Source organism: Ciconia boyciana, chromosome 5, assembly GCF_034638445.1.
Source record: "Ciconia boyciana chromosome 5, ASM3463844v1, whole genome shotgun sequence".
Taxonomy (NCBI): domain Eukaryota; kingdom Metazoa; phylum Chordata; class Aves; order Ciconiiformes; family Ciconiidae; genus Ciconia; species Ciconia boyciana.
In genome coordinates, this window is record NC_132938.1 from 12,060,421 (window position 1) to 12,080,061 (window position 19,641).

Consider the following 19,641-nt stretch of genomic DNA (forward strand, 5'->3'; position numbering starts at 1 on the left):
ACAGTGAATCATCAGCTATTGCTGTAATTCAGGAACACAAAGGCGGAGAAATGTTTTTGAATCCATGCTTTTTACAGTTTAAGTGATATCCCATTAAAAGGACCTGTTTTCACTCACATAATCTGGAGTTCCCTCAAGCAACCTGATCAACACTGATATAACTCACGCAGTTCATGGTGTCCAGGCTTGGTTGAAAACTCGATCACAAAAAGATCCTTCCCTTCAAAACTGCGACCTATGCTGTAAGTTGTTGCAATATGGGAGCATTTAGAAGCAGTCTTCTTCAATGTGCTCACCATTTGGGAATATGAATGGTGTTTGAACCGAATAAAAGTTGCTGGCAAGTCTGAAGGCAAATCTTCCTCAACTGCTACTTCTCCTGCAAAGAAAAATTGTAACACAGTATTTTAATGAAGTGTTTAAAATGGTGCTCAGAGGATTGTATGAGTGTCTGCACTTTTATGCAAAATGCCTTCCTCAGTAGTAGAATTATAGAAAATACAGCTGCAATCAAAGCTTAAATCTATGCAGTACATCCTACACTGTTTATTGTGGCATATTTTGTTTGCAAAATCATACTAATGCAAAATCATACTAATCACATTGGCAAATATTTTCTGCAACCTCCAGTTATAATTTGGCCTTTGGCATGCTTAGCACATTTTAGTCACAAAATGTACAGTTTTGTCCCTTTGAATCTGGTGGATCAAATTAATTTTTTATGAAATTCAGCTGTCTTCAGCTATCTGGATCTTCTTCATCCAAACAAAAATCTGTGACAATCATTAATGAGATTATTTTAATGAGCTGTTAAGCTTGTCAACTAGTCATGAATTCATGAGTGCATTAAAGTTTCAGTTTTTAAATAAAATATTTCAAATATACAGACAGCTATCACACAGGGCAAGGCTTATCTAAATGCACGCTGGCAGTCCAAACATCCAGCTCTGAGCTGCCTGTCTTGATGCTCTCTGTATATGAGGGAGAGAAACAGATGCTTCTTGAGCACAGTTTAATTAAGTTTTGAAAATAGGTGGAACAAGATGAATCACACCTTACAGGTGTCTACAAAGACGACAAGATGAGATGACAAGTGCAGGGGTTTTGTGCCATAAACATGTCAAGCTGAGTGAGATGAGACCCTTCCCATCTAGACGAGTAAGATGCATCAGCAGAGCTTCCTTCCTTACCTCGCAGCTTTGCCAGCGGGTCAAAACATCCCTCTTCTTCCCCAGCAAAAAAGCGGTCGCAGTCTAAGAAGTAGGGCCAAGCCATGTCTATTGCATCAAAGGCAGGGAGGCAATTTTTTTTCAGGTTTTCACAGACATGCCTGCAGGGCTTTATAACTTTGTCCTTTTCACATTGCGGGGCCAGCACTGAGCAGCCCAGGAGCCTCAGGTCCGGATTGCATTCTCCCTGGAGCAAGTTGTGGAGCACGCTGATGAGGATGTACTCAGAGCTGTACTCAATCACTTCTCGAGACTTCTGATCCAGAAAATTAGGATACATTGTTTGAGTATAGGCAACATCAGTACAAGAACTTAAGGTAATGTCCACGCATTTTGCTATGAAAGGGAGATGAACATATGAAAAATAACTTGCGTCACTGAGACTCTGAATAGTTCAAAGACGACAAAACAAATAACACGTTAAATGAACTTATTTTTTTGTTCACAGATAGACTGAAGGCAATTTGCAATACTCTCAAATGCACTGGATGTCTAAAACCACTTATAGAAAGATGATGAAAAGTATGCTTGGTGTGGAGATTGATTGTGAACAGTTTGATGCAAGTAGATGTCATTCAGAATTCAAATGGTACCTGACAATTTGATGGGGCATCAGGGGTTAGCTGATTGATAAGCACTGTTCCTAAAATAAGATTTATTTTGTTAATTCAATACCTGAACAGCAATGAAAGGACAAATCCCTGGCCAGAAAACACTGGAGTACTGCGCCCACATGGGAGTTCATTTAACAAATATCTTGGAAACCACCAAAATTAATAAAACCTGGTTTCCAAAGGAAAGGCTGTCTCACACTCAATTAAATCTTATCTGATTTAAATTAAGAATACAGTTTGAGCTTATTAAACATCAGCAAATCCATAAGAGAAAAAAACTCCCTGTTGAGGTATGAATTTGCTGGTGTCTAACATGGGAAAAACTCAGATTCCTGAATAAAGTGTATTTGTGATATCATTCTCTCCCCTGGCTTTGCCTTTTAGTACGGATTCACCGATGAGGTGTGAGACCATACAGATTTTTTTCTTTAGTGGGGAAGGTATCAGTAAGATATCTCTCTTCTTTGCTTGGCCCCACAAAATTTGTAAGACTTCAATATCTCTGAAACTGCAGCCCCTCTGTGAAGTTTGATTGAAATTGCCCAAAGAGATCAAAAGTTATTCTGGGACTTGACCCACAGGCAAGTAGGCCCATAAATGTGTTTACATGTATATTCTCATAAACCTAATACATTTTAAGAATCACGTTAAGAGGTCTTAGGAAGGATAAATGTTGGTAATACCTTCAACCCACTCAGAGGTGAAAAGGGAGTAATAAGAGAGATGTCTCTTCAGAAAAATACTGCCTATTACAGTAATGGGCCTATGTTTGAGCCTCCTTCTCTTGCTAATGTTTCTGGCTATTAACAAATACCATTGTCACAGCAGCAAAATCCTGCCTTGTGTGAAAGAGATAATCTCTCTAGGAACAAGACCTACTAGCACCAACATTAGAAAACTTGTCAGGAAATAATGAAGAAATACTTAAGGTTTTGAGATTCTCCAAGGACAGCGAGCAAAGTCACATCATACCTTTCTGTACAGTTTGGCATTGACCTGCAATAAAGAGGAAAAAAAAAAAAGCATTATGGGGCAGGTATCCATGGTACCTCCCTCATGTTAGGAATTGTCCAATCTGGTAGTCCCACAGAGGCTGCTGCAGCTCTATGTCCTGAGGTCCAGCCATACCATGGACAAGCACGTGTTCCTAACAGGCACATATTACATATATCCACAAAGAGAAAACACAGTACAGGCAAACACAACCAGCACTAAAAGCATCATTCCGTTCCCCTTTCTGGCTAATCAGGATGAAAGACCATTGGTGGAAAAGAAGTACAGGTGGATCCCTCCAGCAGCTCAGCTTAGACACACTGGAACCCCAGTAGCAAGGCTCAGTTTACCCAGTAGCTGGCCCCTGGATCCACTGATCTCCCAGCTGCCTCATGCACTGACGCACGTGCTGGTCTCTCTGGTAGATGGCCCAGACCTAGGGTCTCACTGGTAGCCAATCCCCAGGCACTGCGGTCTTCCCAATAGCTGGCTTGGACCTCCTGGTTCCTCCAGTAGCCAACTTTGAGACCCTCCAGCCTCTTCAGTATCCAGCCCAGGGTCACAGCTGCTCAAATACCCAGCTCCCAAATCTTTTGTCCTGTCCACTGCTAGTCCAGCTTGGTGTTTGCTAGCAATTGCATACACTGACGTACACACACAAGGCACATGCACTCTGGTTCCTTTAGCTGCTGCATCCCAGACACACAAGCCCCTCTGACCCATGGTCTCACACCAGTCGCTGGCATGTGGAGCCCCATACACCCCCATTCACACACAAAAAAAGAGAGACCCTCACCCCAGCAAAGAGTTGGAAATGGAGTTTAGTAAGAAGACAGGACAGACTGCAGGGATCAGGTGTAGGGCATGGCCAGACAAGCACAGTGACCAGCCAGTTGTTGTTGATCCACTTTAAAAAGGGAGGACTTGACAATATATCTGAAGTGCGGCTGTGTAAGAAATCAGGCTTATGTTTGAAAAAGACATTGAGCTGCCCAGCCCTGACAACTTGACAATATTTCTAGGGATGCTTAAAAACTGTAAGTTAGGTGCCTAGGAAATTTCACTAATGAAAATGTAGGTCTTTAGCAATCTGGTTTAGTCTAAAAGTCCATGTGAGTCCTTCTGTACATACCAAACTGCCTTATGGATCTTCCCCTAACAAATCTATTGGTCCCACATAATGCTGTGCATACCTTTCTTGTAAAGCAATTAAGCCTTTGGTGGATACGAGGGGATGTATTTCTTCCCCATCCTACTTCATCCTATCTCTAGCAACTGCATTTTATAAACCTTTTAATAACATCTTAAAACTAATTATTTCCCTCCTCAACTACTCTCACGGGAAAGCTTTTCCAAAAGCTCCCTCCTCTAATGGCTAGAAATTGCCTTTTAATTTCCTGCCTAAAAGTATTCCTGGCCAGTTTATATCCATGTGTTGTTCTGCCAGCATTGTCCTTTAGCTTAAATAGCCCTTTGCACTCCCTGGTGGATGCCTTCATCGTGTGTTTGCAGAGAGCAATCAGATCCCCTTAGCTTTCTATTTACTAGGTCAAATAAACCAAGCTTTCTTGATTTTGAAGGAACATGGTTTGACGACCCAGGAAAGGCCTCTTTTGCTCCTGTAGCAAATGATTCTATACTGCCCTTCTCCAATACTGGCAACTAAAGAAAAATATTGCTACCAAGGTATCAGAGCTGTTATCACCAGTGCCTCACAGGAGCTCAGCCATTATGTGCAAGCTTTTTAAACACCAATGGCTCTGTTTGCCTTATGATGGGATCTAGCTATATTGCTATTTCTTCTAACACTTACTGGGGGGACAGGCATCTAGCTTCTTACTCAGTGAACTGAGCATTTGCCCTCATAGGACCAAATTCATTACATTTTCTTTTTTTCCTACTAAGGAAAGTTTAAACTTCTACTCCCGGCATATTTGTTTAAAGGTAATCATCTGCATATGTGCTGCTAATGAGTTGATCATTCTTTAGCCAAAATAAAATCATTATAATGAGAACAAAATTAACCTTGGAATTTTATCTTGGAGGGAGACGTTTAATTGGAAATGAGTCTCGTTCTATATTATGAATTGTCTTTGATCCACATTACCTCATAAAATAGATGAGGGATCAGAACTTGCAGAAACAGCCCATCTCCAACACCAGCAAGTCCTGGTAAGCAGCAAGCTGGAAAAAATTATATCCATACAAACTCCTTTCCTGGCTTGGTACATTATGCTAATAGCAATAAACAATACCTTGTTCATCAACAGTGTCTTGTGTTACAGGATTTCAGTGCTTCCCTTAGTTGGGCACAATCCCCTCAGTGAGTTAGTTATTAAGGTCAAGGCATTTCTAAAAAAGCTTCATCTCAGCCAGATAGTGCATGCAGTTTTACATCTGGGGATAATCAAGCAACAGCATTTTGTACAATGCTAGCTGGGAAACAGAAAGGAGTGATTGCTTGTTAGTAAGAGCTCCAGCAACTAATCCTGCTGATAAAATTGGATGTCACTTCCTCCCTGAATCTAAATAGTCTTATATCCCAACACCATCACACCCACAACAACTTGTGAGGCATTGGACACAAGTCTGGAGCCAGCCAAATGTTCCATACGGAGGGGAAAACTTGGTGCGGATGGAACTGGCTTGAGTTCAGCCACATCCCAACGAGCAGAGTGACACTATCTCTGGTTATCACCAGGGTCATTAGCAATGAATCTCCTTCATTACCTTGAAGAGTGGCTAAGAAATATTTGACACCTTTTTTCTCCTCAGCATAAAATGACTGTATTGTAGCTATTATTTTAGACTGGAGGGTCGTGTGTGCTGAATGCAGTTCTTCGTGTGTTCGTTTGAGGAGTATGAATGGTCTTTCCACAACTGCTCATGTTTCCTCACAGGTAAGAGCCATTTCCCCTTTGCTGGCTCCGAGACCAAGCTACAAATGTCCTTTTTGCTTGTGTCTCTGACATGCGCTGATCAAATAACAAAACTGAGGCACACACAACCTTCCGGACTGCTATTACTGTGCAGGAGTGCCATAGCCATCAGTCAGTTTGATACGTGGCACAAACCTAGACTCAATGGTGTCTCAGTATTCTGCTTATTCAGCTGGAGCAAAAAGGTATTCTGGCGACATGCTGGAACAAGCAGAGGAAACCAAAGGGAAAATGCAGCAGGCAGGATCTGGGCACGGTGCTGCTGCTTCCCCCTGGCTCTCTGAGCAGCAGCAGTCTTGCTGCGTCTAGCAGATGCCTCTTTCTGCCCAGCTGGCCAGAAGGAGAGGTGTTGGGAAGCAATGGATAGCTGATGGAAGAGACATGCGAAACCGCTAAGTCATATGCTGTAGCTAGGTTCACAAGAGGACTGGATCGTTTTGTGAGCAGGAGTAGATGTTAGCACAGGAAAGGTAAAGACAGGTCTGGTTTCAGATTGTCTGCTACCTGGCTTCTACACTTTGTTATTTTTACCATACTTACAGGGAGAGGCAATCTATTAAGCAACATGGCTATTACTCATTAACAAAGATGCTGACTGAAGAGGATAGATTTTTTTTTTTTTAGATGGGGAACCCAAATCCCTATAAATCTTTCCCACAGCAACTGAAGTTGTACATCTCAGTATGTGATAAGAAGGGGTGATTCTTCAACAAAGGGGAAAGCTTTTCCACTTTACTTTTGGCCCAGGATGTCCCTCACAAGCTCAGAGCTACCAAAACTCACTCATTGACTAGCAGCAAAACTGACTCCTTCCTCCCGGGTCCTAAACCGAGGTCTAAGCCTAAACTTAGATCTAAGCCTCACATTTTTGCAGCATACTGTGCTGTTTTCTCCCTGTCTCTCTCTGCCAGAGACATCTATACAGCTTCTTCTGCCATCTCAGAGGCCAGCTCTGCCCAAACTGTAGCACCTCTCCCCACCACAGCCCCCTGCAAGCTGCTATGAGCCATACATCAGCCACAGCTCTGTCATGCAAACACCCAGGAGTGAAACAGCTTGAGCTTTCAGGTTATCAGGAGTTAATATACATAAAAGCAAGAGAGACAAGGTCTGGTTTATACTAGACCTTGCTTTATAGCGAGTCTTAAATGTGTTTGTGTGCTGATGTGGTGTTTGGACTTTTCCTATGTTTCCTAATGCCAATGCTTGCATATGTTTTGGAGGGTGCGGCTTTGCAAAGGCCAAAGATAATTCTCCAGTGCGTGTACTTATATAAATAATGTGGATGCACGTAACTGGGCCAGAGCCTGCCTGCCTGGAGAGCAGGCGGCAGGAAACTCTCGGAGGCCAGCTCCCCAGCTGCAGCTGCACGCTCTGCTCCTGGAGCCCTGCACCCTCGGGTCTGGGTCTCTGCACACAGGAATGACCAGCAAATCCCTGTCCCTACCCATTATAGCTCCTTTTGTTGAAGCTCCAGCAATGCCAGCTTGAAGAGTTCAGCCACTCCCTTTCTCTTTTTCATAAGAGGAATGACAGGCAATAATACACAAATTTTCTCAGGTCTCCAGATTAACTTGGAAGGCTTCAATCGCTGCTTCTTGTGTGCTTGAAAGAGCCTAAACCTCTTCCATTTTTTGAGCAGAGGCTTCCCTGGGCTCAGAGGAAGGCAGTGCCGCCTCCTCTCATAGTCCCATCCGTGGACAGGTTGGTATGGAGAGACCTTTTTCTTCCTGACCCAGAACAGCATTTTAAATTTTTTATGTTTATTTTTGTACTCTAGCTATTCCACCAGAGCTACAAAAGTCCTTTCAGTAGCACAGCTTCTATTTAAGATTATGGATAAAATAACTTATTGAAGAGGAGAAAAGCCATTTCAAGCTTTCTGAGCCCTCTCTATAATATACGCTTCTGGTTTTAATTTGCAAAGGCAAGTTTGAAAATCTACAATGCAGCACATACATATTTTACTGCCAAGCTTACATTTTTTCCCCTTGATGATTCAGCACTGAAAGAAGCAAGCTGCTGTGATTAACCCTAACCCAGACAATTAGAGCTCAACAGATACTTCCAGTGCCACGGCTTGGCTGGTTGCCTTTTTCAAGACCAAAGCCAACAGGAGACTTGTGTGCTTGAGGATATGGAATAAGCCCAAGGGCCAGTCTTAAATGCAAAATATCTAAATCATTCAGTGAGGCTTACCCAACTGCATTGTTATGACTGACAGATCGAACAAGATGAGCTAATTTGTCTTGTACAGACCAGCACACCCCCTACCAGCTTTCTGGGTTTCTTACAATACCGTTTTAAACTGGAAGACATATGTATTCATTTTAGTCTGTTTATTGTAAAAACCTCTGCTTTTTCAAACAAAGCATTTAAGTTTCTGATCATGTTAGCATTACTCTCCTCGCGGTTCTACACGGTTCGTCAAGTCAGTCTTTGCAATGATAATCTGCCTTGTAACACTAAAGAGATGAAACTTAATATCAGTGGTAATATGCAAACAGTGCTGGGCTGTACATTTTGCAAAACATTGCAACAGCACCTGCAAATGGCAAAGCACAGCCTGCCTCCCGGAGCCAGCTACAGCATGAGGACAAGAGCAGAACAAGATCCGTTATAGAATACTATAATGGATCAGAATTGCCAGGAGGAGTGGAGAAATAAGGGGACTAAGTGGCAGAGGAATGAGGGAGTTGAGTAGTTTGGCTAGGAGGAATATGGTTGAGCAGAAAGCCCAGGAGAGAAGGCAGCTACGTATCTAAGGCATACATGCAGGGGCAGAAGTGGGGAAGTTCCCCAGCCACAGAGAAGGAATTCCAGGAAAACTGGAGGAGAGAGGAGTGATTGCAAAAAGCAGCCCACGTGGTTAACTCCTTTTTCTGGATACATCAAAGCTTTTGTGAGTAGAGGACTGAATTCCTGTTACTAATCTTCCACTCCAGCAATTGCTGTAACTGCCCCAGGGGAGTGATGTGTTTGCAAACGGGCAGAAGCAGTATGCAGGAGCCCGACATGCAGGCTGTGAGACAAGCCCTGTTTTAGCCCTGCTCCCTCACATGAAGAAGCCTGAAAGCACCTGAAAGGGATTAACACCTAATCTGCCTTCACTTTGCAGAGCAAGATCACAGCAGGAAGATGCAAGCCAGTGTTCGTTATTAATCACCCCTCTTTCTAACCCACCTGCTGTCTGGCATTCAGTTAAACACCCGTTTTTATTGAATCACTGAAGGTGTTCCCCCAGCAATGACACTGCAGTTGGCTCTTCCAGGACTGTTTCTCTCACAGGACTGGTCTGGGGCCTGCAAGAAGATGTTGAAGCTTTCCCAGGGATGGTGGGAGTTCACGCAACCTGCAGAAAACAGGTCAAAATCTGTGCAGATGCACACCAAGACCTGCCACTCGGCAATGGCTCAAAGCCAGCCTCAGTGGTGGCCAGTAATTCTCCCTTATTTCTAATTGTCCAGATGCAACTCAAAAAGGGCTGCAGTTGTAGGAGCCTAAAAGAACTGACGAGTATTTCTCTCTGCCTGTCTGTCCCCACCGCCTGTCTTGGTGCCTCTGGTGATAGGATCCCTGGTGTCACCCCAGCTGTGTCTCTGGCCAGTAAGTGCTGCTCCAGGGAGTTGTCCCAGCCGAAAATCCTGAACAGAAACATAATTCCCCAAACAAAAAAACACTAAATGTGCTTTTTAGGCCTCAGCTGAGATGTTTTCCAAGTTGTGAGGGAAAAATTACCGCTTGGGAAAACAAAACACAACAAAGAAAATGACAACAAAATGGCCCAGCAGTTGCCAAATTGGCTGAAGACTTGCTGGGCTGCACATGTGGCTGGGCTGCTGCTGAACATGCATTCGCTGTGCACCAAGATGATCTGGAGACATATAGAGACCATCTCTCAGTGTCTGGTCAGTGAAGGAATGAGAAATCAGCTCAGATCTGGGGATGCTGGTGTTAAAAAACCAGCTGGGGTGAGAAGGTGGAATAGGAAATCTTTACAACTATCACCTAAAGGATCAAATTTTTGTCAGGGTGACTGAAGAAGGGTGAAAACACTTATTAGGCTGGTAATCTGGAGCTGTGATGCCTCCATAGCTTTACTTTGTGACCATACACTCTCTACAGCTCAGTTCCCACTAAGGACGCAGTACTCTCTAAGTGCTCTGGCCAACAGTTTATCACAGTCAGAACCTCACCTTTGAGTAAGTTCAACTCTGTTGAATGCCACAGGACAGAGGATCATGTCTGAAAAATTGAGGTTTTCCTCTTTGGTGCTACAACCCTTCCAAAACATTTGCCAAAACATCATTCCATCCTCTGTAAACACAGTCTATGCAGCCCCCTAGCATAACTCTGTCTTTTCATTAGTTTAGATGTATGAGAACTATTGTAATTAACATCACATCTGGTTTTTCTGTAGGCAGTTCAGTTTTAGCCAAATGTGGTATTTTTATGTTACAAAAGATTGGCAGTTAATTCAACAGCCTTGACTTAAATCCATGCCTTAATCTCATATTGTCTCCTAGATAAGGGTGTCCTGTTATAACCCTGTAAAACTGAAATAGTGTCAATTAAATCAATGGAGTTACAACAGGATAAACAAAGGGATTGAAATTTAGTTTTATTTCTGCAATGGGCAGAGCAACCCTAAGTCCTTAAACTCCATTGATCTGTGACAGCTGTGTCCAACTGGGAGCGTGACTCTGTCCAAACAAGATTCAGCAGTCATAAAAGCCCTGGGTCATAAAATCCCAGCAAAGAGACCAGGATGTGGCCCACCAGCCTCAAACACCATGTTCACAACATGATAGGTGACTTCTGCATGGTACGTCCATGCTCATGGTAAATCCCTCCCCCCCCAAACAATGGCACCTGTGACATTTATCCAACATTTGGACCAGGCTTGAGGAGGGGATGGCTCTCACATGGCCTGGGCAGTCCAAAGGGGAGCATGGTAGCTATCAGCCAGCCAGCACCCCCAAACAACCACCGGTTGACTGTGTGAAGGGAAAGGCAATGTCTAGAAATGTTAAAGGGGATCAGCCATTAGTATTACTAAGTCTTGCTAAAAGCCTAGCTGTGCCTTAGGGCAGTGGGAGTTTTGTTCAAGCTTTGACTTCTATGTATTTACATACCCACACTTTAAAAATGTCTGAACAAATATTCTGAAGAAACTTTGCCTTCAGATTAAAATCATGCATAAACTATTTCAGCAGTAAAAGGATATACTTCTGTATTGTATTTTCAATATAAACTTACTTTTCCCACGTAAGTGCCTGTTTCTGATCCCATTTCCCATGTTAAATGTAGCTGAAGATCAGCATTGCTAAAATAATAATTGTGTAGAAATACCCGAGTCAGTGCTGGGAATACAGAGCAGCTCACATGACCCGGTGATGACAACCGGGTTTATGAGAGCTGGAATTTCTCATCTTATGAGCATGCATGATGTAGACGCTAGTTCTGCATTTTTTTGTTTTGACAAGGCCTGGACATATCCATCTCGGGTGCAGCAGGCGAGATTCCTACAGCTTGGGCTTTCCCATACGTGGCGGCTCTGTGTCTGCACCTGCCCATGCCAGCCACAGCAGGATGAGGGACCCAGCCGGCACCACCAGCCCTGGGGCAGAGGAGCAGACCCCAGCCCACTGCCAGGTCACCCAGTGCAGCCACACACCCGAGAGCAGCAGCAGCTGGAGAGGCTCTGCCTGTGCGTGTGCACAGAGACGTGGGTTTCACCAGGAAACAAACATTAGAGATGTCCACAGCTCAGGTCCCATGAAGCTGGGGCCAGTGTGAAGCTCACGGAAGGAAATGGCTTTTCCCTTTTTCCCTTTCACTTAGCAAAACCCATGGCACACTACGGAGATGGGAACAGCAGAGAAGGAGAGGGGAAAGGTATAGCATCTATATGTGAAGCCACTTTTTCTGTCAGTCTGACTTTCCAGAAGACAATCAGTCTTACTCAATGCCATAGCTTAGAGAGGAGCCAGTGCCACAAAATCTGTTCTGGGTTCCAGAAGAAAGTTCCAGAAGTACCTGTCCCCTGCCTCCCACCCTGCTGGTTCCCCCCCCCCCCCCCCGCTCTCTTCCTTACACCTCCCCATTCCCTCCCATCTCCAGGGGTTAAACGCGGAGCCCCTCGGGATGGGGCAATGTCTGGCTCAGGAGCGGAGCGAGCCAGGATGATGGGAAACACCAAGGTGCTCGGGAGAGGAGGCGGCCCACAGGTGACAGGCGTGCCAGCCGGGGCTGCCCCGGGAGCAGCGCTCCAGCTGCTCTCCCGCCTCCGCAGCTTCAGATCAAAGAGCTCCGGCCCTCGGCAGTGCCATCTGACGGGCTGTCCCGCCTACCCGCAACACCTTCAAACGCGCAGGCAGGGAGGGGGCTGGCAAAGGCTCGGGCATCCCTTTTGCGCTGAGCTCGGCCCAGCGCCGCCGTGTCCCCAGCAGCCGTCTGTGCGAGCTGAGGAGCCCACACGGTGGCACCACAGACGGCGGCGCGGCCCCGAGCGGCGGCGGCTGCGCTGCGGCGCCCAGTGCCCGCTGCCGCCCGGCCCCGCCGGAGCCGGGCCCCGGGCAGCGGCAAGCGCTGGGGTGTCGGCCCCAGCTCAGGCCGTAAGCCCTGGGGGCTCGCACACGCACCTGAGCCCTGGCGCACCTCTGCCCTAGGCGTCCCCAGGAAAGCGCGCTCTGAACGGGAGTGACCAGGGAGGTTCGATCGCTGTTGTTTTGCAGCCTTAGCCTGACCCCTGGTAGGATCTCAATGGTAGAGCTGGCCCCAGTTGCAAGGAAAGTCATCTGCTTTTACTATTTTGAGGCGTATGACTTCAGCCTGCTTCTACTTTGTTTTTATTTTGCTGTCAGTGACGGTAAAGTGCTGCATTTAACTAATTACCAGTGGAATACATCAGTCAGCAGCAGAGACGTGCACAACTCGGATAAAACAGGAACCTGTGCTATCAGCTCCCTCCACCAAAGGCTGGCCACCTTTCAGGAGAAACATGCTGAGCTGTACTTTTCTCACCCAAACTGGAGGCTAAGAAGCCAGTAAAACTCATCAGGGTCTGGAAGTGCTGCCTCTCAATGAGGCAATGTAGCATCTTATCACTGGGGGAGACAGTGGCTTACTGGCTCCCCAAGGATACAGGACACAGCTGGGGAGAAGGGATCTGTCCTTTCTCAGTGCCATGGTTCCCAGCTGCTGCTCAAAAAGCTCCCACAGTGTGTGTGATGCCTGTGCCATATTGTGGGGCTGGTTAACAGTAATCATCTCCTTATTTTACTAAATAGAAAAGCACAAAGCATTTTGTAAGGATCATGGTATTGTTAGCCATGTTTCATTTTGGTTTCTTATTTAAAAAGAAAAATGAGTCACAGTAGAGCAAGTATCACCGAGAAGGCCAGGCAGCCTACAGAAACCAGCTCCCGCCTTGCTGGGAGTCAGACAGTGGCACTGGTTCCCACTGCCCTTCTCTCGTGCACGAGCAGCTGGTCTTCTCCTGCAGGGCACTGCAGGTCTGGCCACTGAGATCCACAGAGATCTGCACAAGGGATCCCAAAACAGGGGAGAAACTCCCACTGCTACAGCTGAAGACATAACCTACTGCCCTGGATGTTGAGAGGAGACCCCTGCAAGGTCTATTTGTGAACGTGCAGCACCACAGTCCCCTTTCTTTTCATGTGGCCTAACATGACCATATCTCCCCTTTAGCAAAGGAAGACCCTTGAGAAATCTGGCAGGTCTCTCAAGGTCCAAGCTGCTACTTTATTCCCTGGTCCAGCATCCCTCCAGTGTGAAGTGTGCCCCTTCCTCGCGTTGCACACCATGTAGTGACGTTGGCAGCTCTCCTTACCACTAGCCATCTCCCTAGGGCCATATTCACCAGTCCAGTCCCACCACATGCAAGGTGTATTTCCATTGCCTGCCTTTCCTCAAGCCCTCCCCTAAAGACAGCACAGTTGCCAACACACACAAAACATTCTGCCACAGCAGAGTTATCCCTCAATGATCCCTACATTTGTGGTTCCCGGGATTAATACCCCATGGCAAAACTTTGATCAGCTGGAACTGGAGCAGAATCATACCTCACAGAGAAAGGGCATACTGCAAACCACACAGGCTCTTCCTGTAATTGGCTGTAAATAGTCTACAACACTTCTCTTTGTGCAGCTTTATCCAAAAATAAAATCCCTTCAGGCTGCGGTAGACCTCACTTTGATGTTCGTGGGAACAGCACTCTCAAATTATATGCAGTACACAGCACATGGACTGCATTGTGCAGCAGTTCAATGGCAGTGACAGTCTACAGTTTATATTTAAGCACCGAAATATAGCTGAACTTCCTTGGGTAACATTAAGGTCAGTTTCAGGTTAACTTATCCCTTCCTGTATTCCCATAAAATAAATATTTTTCTGAATCATTTTGAGTTTGAACCCTCTGAAAATAGTTTTCCTGGAACAGACCTTGTCACTACACTGGAATTCACCTCTCCACTGTCCCCACATAAATGAAATCTGAATTAAGTCCACTTGATTAAAAATACCACATATTTTTAAAAGATTCTGTTAATATTTTTTATTAGTCAACTGGTTACTGAACCAAAAGCTTTCAACTCGTTTATCAGCATGTTCCTATCTAACCTTTATTCTAATGGGTAAATCTGCTTTTCCAGCCAATCAACTCATACAAATTCCATATTGCTTATGGCAAGCTAAAACACACCCTACAGCTGTCAGATCCTAATAAATCTTCTCATACTTTGGACTTGAAATAAATGACCTAAAGCTGAATGTAAGGAGAAGATTTTTTCTTAAGCAGAAAAGCGTACAGAAGGTCAAAAGTTCATCTTCTTGCAATCTGACTACCACATTCCTAGAAGGCAAGGCCAGAGATGAGGCGAACCCTCTGCATTCCCCACGACAGCGAGGGGGATCCTACCAACTGGGAACTCCATAAACTGACAGAAAGACACATCTACACGTGGCCTTAAAAGACAGCAATGGGGAAACATTACGTTCCCTTACATCCCAGACTTGTTTTTCTGTTGCAGAGCCACACCACCACCTGCCTTCCCATCCTCGTTTCCCAAGCACAACCACAGTTTCACCACTGGCAGTCTACAGATTTCCAAAGAGCAGATCCCCTCGTCTCTAGGGGAGAGTGACAGCTCCTGCCTCCCTCACCTCGAAGCTGGAGCCCTTTACTCTGCTCATCTCCAGGAGAAGGAGGGAGAGAGGAAGGGGGACTTTTGGGGCGGTTAGCCTTACCTAGGGTCTCCTGGCCGGTTTCACAGCGGGGAGCCGGCTCGGTGGCCCTAAGCAGCCCTCCGAGGAGGAGCAGGAGCCTCAGGACCATGCTGGAGCCCCTTGCGCAGGCAGCACGGTGATGTGGCACTCGCTGCCTGATGGAGCGGCTCCTCTGCTCGGAGCCTCAGCGAGGCTCTGGCTCTCCAAACTGCAGAGGAAATCAGTGCACTGCAAGGGCATGCCCACGTCTCACAGTATATGCAGTCCAGGCGTCAGATTTCAGCTAGCATTTGAGCTTGGAAAGCAAAAGGCTTTGAGACAGAGAGGGAGGAGGAATGAGCTCCCCCTCCCTCTGCCTCCCAACCGCCTCCCTCTTGCAGCCTGGTTTACAATTTCATAAACAGTTTGAGCGAAGGGGGGTCCCTGCAGGGATGTGCCTGCCTACTCCTCAGCCACGGGTCCGACGCCTTTGGTCTTCACGCAGCAGTTTTCCTAAGGGACATGGGACCTTCGTTAAAGTGTGTCTCACTGAAGCCGAGAGTGACTGCCTGGAGAGAGCAGGGGGAAAAGAGACAGAGAAAAGCAAACAATCGAAAGCAATTTTCCTCCCGAGGAATGGTATTTCATAACCCACTTAACAGCAAGTTTAAAACACAACACAACAGCGAAGGGACTTTAAAATGCATCCCCTCCAGCACAGTGAGAATGGGAACCCACAAAATAACCACTAGGATCCCCCTCCGCATGCTGCTTCTGGGCATTTCGCTTAAGATAAGATGCAGTTTACAGAAGCAAACTTGAGATACCAGTCTTTTCTGTCTATTCTTAAAAAAACAACTTCACAAAAATGTAGATAAGATCCCAGAAGAGCAAACAGCACCACTTTAACTGGATGGTAAATCTATATTAAGTTTATCTTAAATTGATTTTTTTTGTTTGTTTGCTTGTTCTGGCATTTATTTTCAGAGAAATATGCATTGTATGTTTTTATCCCTATGCAACAAGTATGGTGGGGAAGCTTGCCTTAGGTAGGATGTGAACTCCTCATTTCTTACCTACACATCAAAAAATATCCTGTATCACAGGAAAAGGAGTTTTGCTTCAAAAATCTAGACCAAAACAGACCAAAGCATCCTATCTTTCCAGGCAGTGCATGTTCCTTTGAGGGCAGATACCTGCTCACACATGAGAGCAGAGGATTTGTCCTTGCAGTCGGAGCACGCTGGCTCCTGCTGATCACTATCAGAGAGATCAGTAGGGAGTTATGGTGCTATAGGATAATGTAATCAAATAAACCCCCCTATAGGGAAACACACTAAAGAGGGCATGAGAAAGCTGTATGTGTCTCAAAAAGCAATTGATGTCTCATCATATTTGGAAGATGTTACACTGCTACATGGATTGGGAAGCTCAGCAGTAAAGTACGTCCTCTGCTGCCAGGCTCTGCAAGGGAGGGTGGCTTTTCTTGCCTCCAGGATTTCCTACTAGATCTGCAGAGTTTGCCTTGGAAGTAAACAGCACCAAAGCCCATCAGGGTTCAAAGAACAAACTTCTAAGGACAAGAATGTTATTTAGCTGCCTTTTTTCTGCCCTGATCACACAGCAGCATGTCTGGACTCTTGAAAAAAAAAAAAGGTAGTACCAACACAACTCTGAAAGTGTGATCTCCAAGGGCAGGAGTACTTCACCTTCTGCCCAGCTCCCCGGCAGTCCGCAGTCAGCTGCTCTGAATACCAATCTGCCGCATTTGTACCTGATGTGCTCAGGTACAGCCGAGGGTGCGTCCAAGCCCAAGGCTTGCTGTGTGCCTGGGCTGTGCATTTTGTGTTAAAGGGAAAGAATGAGGCTGCCCAGATCTAACCTAAGTGATGTGGCTAAATTCCTTACAGCAAAAAAGCCGTGGAGATTATACCTACAAACAGAAGCGGACCCCCAGCCCTTGGAAATGCTGATGTCTTTCTTGTAATTTTCTGCAGCCCTTAAGGATATGGAGTGACATCTCTCCCATACATCCCAGTGCTTTTTGAGGTGAGCTCTGCTGCAGAACTAATTCTTCAGTAGCTGTAATCCCATCAGCTTTCCCCTTTTCTGTCTTTTTCTTATTGACATTTTTTTGTTTCTGCCTGTGATTTCTCACTCTGTTTCCCATCCTTCAGCCTAGGCACTATATCCTCATGAGTGTCACCTCCCCTCCACCGCACTTCAGGCCACCAGCCCCAGTTTATATGCCGCATACTTTAGGACCACATATTTTAAAATACCAGCAAACATAAGTCCACTTTACCAGGATTCCCCAAACATTTTGCAAACCGCTGACACCTGCTTTCACCAGCGCTGTTAGCCCTACTGTGATACTTCACATTCATACGGTGCTCCATACTTTATCTCAAATACTAATGAGACAAAGTCCCATCACACTGGGAATACTGAATTGGTGTCATTTGGGAATGTCCATTTGTTATTTCCCTGAATTAAATTATTGTGGTACACATTATATCATTTATTGTTCTCAAGATTATTGTATCCATCTAATATTATTTGTAGCTTGTCTATGCATTGATTTCCACACACACACCCCAGTTCAACCAGCCTTTGGGTCATTGTATCATATTCATCAGAATCAAATGGAGACAGTATTTTCTCTGCCTTGCATAAGGCAGTACAACCTAGTGATTAACTTGGATGAGCTCTGGAACAAAAAGAACACTGTGTCTCATCATCATAGCAATATGCTCAGCCTAATTAGCCTTGCCAAGGGTCAGGACTCCTTGGCCTCAGTGCAGGCTTTCCAGGACCAGAGCTATCACCTTTACACATGGCTGCAACGTGGTACCTTCATTCCTGTGGGTCACCTTGGGTTTCTTTATGACATTGTCTAGAGCTACGGAGTGCCTTTAAGGGGCCACCATCTCAGATGACAGGAGCAGAGTTCTACCCACTCTTTGTGCTTCCAGGGCTATATCCTGCCCCACACCATAATCGTGCACACTGGGCTGCCTAGGAGCCCTTTAAAGCTCTTGTCTTTCCATTTTGATTTTTCTTGACTTCCTTAAAGGACCAAGAGGAAGTATTGGGCAGGAGGAGAGACAGAGGCTTTTGACACTTCTGTCAGAGATTACCCATACCTGAAGTTTGCACATCCAGGTTTGTTCCAAACATGAGAATGGAAGAACTGGCCTGGCTGAGGGTTAGCTCATCCCCTGCAACACCTGGGGTATGGTGTGCTGTATGGCTCCTGTACACACCAGCGTACTGCCAAATAAGCTCTGCACGGGTATGCACAATGAATGAGCTCTTGGTTCAGTAAGTTATCTGGTTAAGGACTATTCAGTATTACAGAATAAACAAGTAACAAGGAAAGTGATAAATTAAACCCACAGATACTCAGGAATTAACAAGCAGGTGATGAAGGAGACATTAACAGAGACCAGAATATGTTGGTCACTGACTGATGGGCCGTTAAAGCAACGATTTGGGCACAGCCTTGAAGAGGATCAGCCTGAACTTTGTCACTGATAACAAACAAGAAATGTGATTATCATTAATATTATGGGATATTAAAAGTAACTTCAGGGACCATGCAAAACTTATTATGGCCTGCTTAGGGGAAGGAGCAAAGGGAAGGACCAGAGTGGATCAGGGAGGCACAAGAGTAGGAAAATCAGAGAGGAGCGGGATAAAGGGAATGGCTGCATGCAGGCAGGCTGCTGGCCTGTATGCTTATCTGACTGAGTCCTGTGCCTGGTCCCTGCAATCTAGTCTATTTTCATGTTAAATCTTTTCTTAACTTTTTTTTTTCACTATGTCATCTCCCTCTCTGACATAGGCATGAATGCTGAAAGGTCAAAGTGCCAGCAACTGGAGAGATCAAGATGTAAGCTGCAAGGTCTAAGTGTCAGCAACTAGAGAGACCTGGATGTGTTTATATTTCCCAAGTGAATATAATCCTATGTCCATGTGTGTGCATGTGTAGTTTGCTAGCAAACTTCAGTCTGAATTAGCAGGCAAGTAGGAGAAGACTTGCATCTGGAAAGACTCAAGGTCTGAATCAGTGGCTGGGTAAGGGGCCCAGGGTGCAGACATGGCCTGAGAGCTTGTGCTGATATTTGAGGGATCTGTGAATGTGAGCGTACAGGTGAACCCAGAGAGGGGGAACATGTGTGTTTTCACTAGTGAACCTCAATCCTGAAGAGCCAGAGAGGGGCAACAGGACTGGGCTCTCTGTACTTATATTTATGTGAGTCCTGTTGGTAAGGCTGGATTCAGAATCCTCTTCTGGATTCGTGCATGTGTATACATGTGTGTGCATGCCACTGTGGGACTCATCCTCGCTGCTGGCTGAACCTGCAATTGGGAACAGCAGTAACTTGGGAATTGCACCCACAGGTCTGGGACAGAGAGACCTGTGGGCGTCAGAGCACACCCAGGAAGGGGGAATCCCCAGGTCCGATTGCCTGGATATGGCACCTACAAACTTCACATCCTTAACAAGTTCCACTGCACCAACTAAATAAAACCCTCAATAGCTGGCATCCCAAAAGCTCTGAACTTTTGTTTCTCAGCTTCCATGGACATTTTACATTCAAGCAGGACATCTATTTGGTACCAAGTTAAAAA

General features: G+C 45.5%; 1 protein-coding gene across 1 annotated transcript in view; it reads right to left on the minus strand.

Annotated features, from left to right (window-relative positions):
• The window catches only part of CPZ (carboxypeptidase Z), a 37,529-nt gene extending 22,229 nt beyond the window's left edge, over nucleotides 1-15,300 (minus strand). The window contains exons 1-4 of the mRNA XM_072861587.1: nucleotides 15,046-15,300; nucleotides 2,816-2,839; nucleotides 1,191-1,565; nucleotides 167-379 (exon numbers count right to left, since the gene is read on the minus strand). Of these exons, the coding sequence (XP_072717688.1) occupies nucleotides 167-379; nucleotides 1,191-1,565; nucleotides 2,816-2,839; nucleotides 15,046-15,133 (700 nt within the window). The 5' untranslated portion in view covers nucleotides 15,134-15,300. The remainder of the gene's footprint in view (nucleotides 1-166; nucleotides 380-1,190; nucleotides 1,566-2,815; nucleotides 2,840-15,045) is intronic.
• Between the last annotated feature and the right edge of the window lie 4,341 nt (nucleotides 15,301-19,641).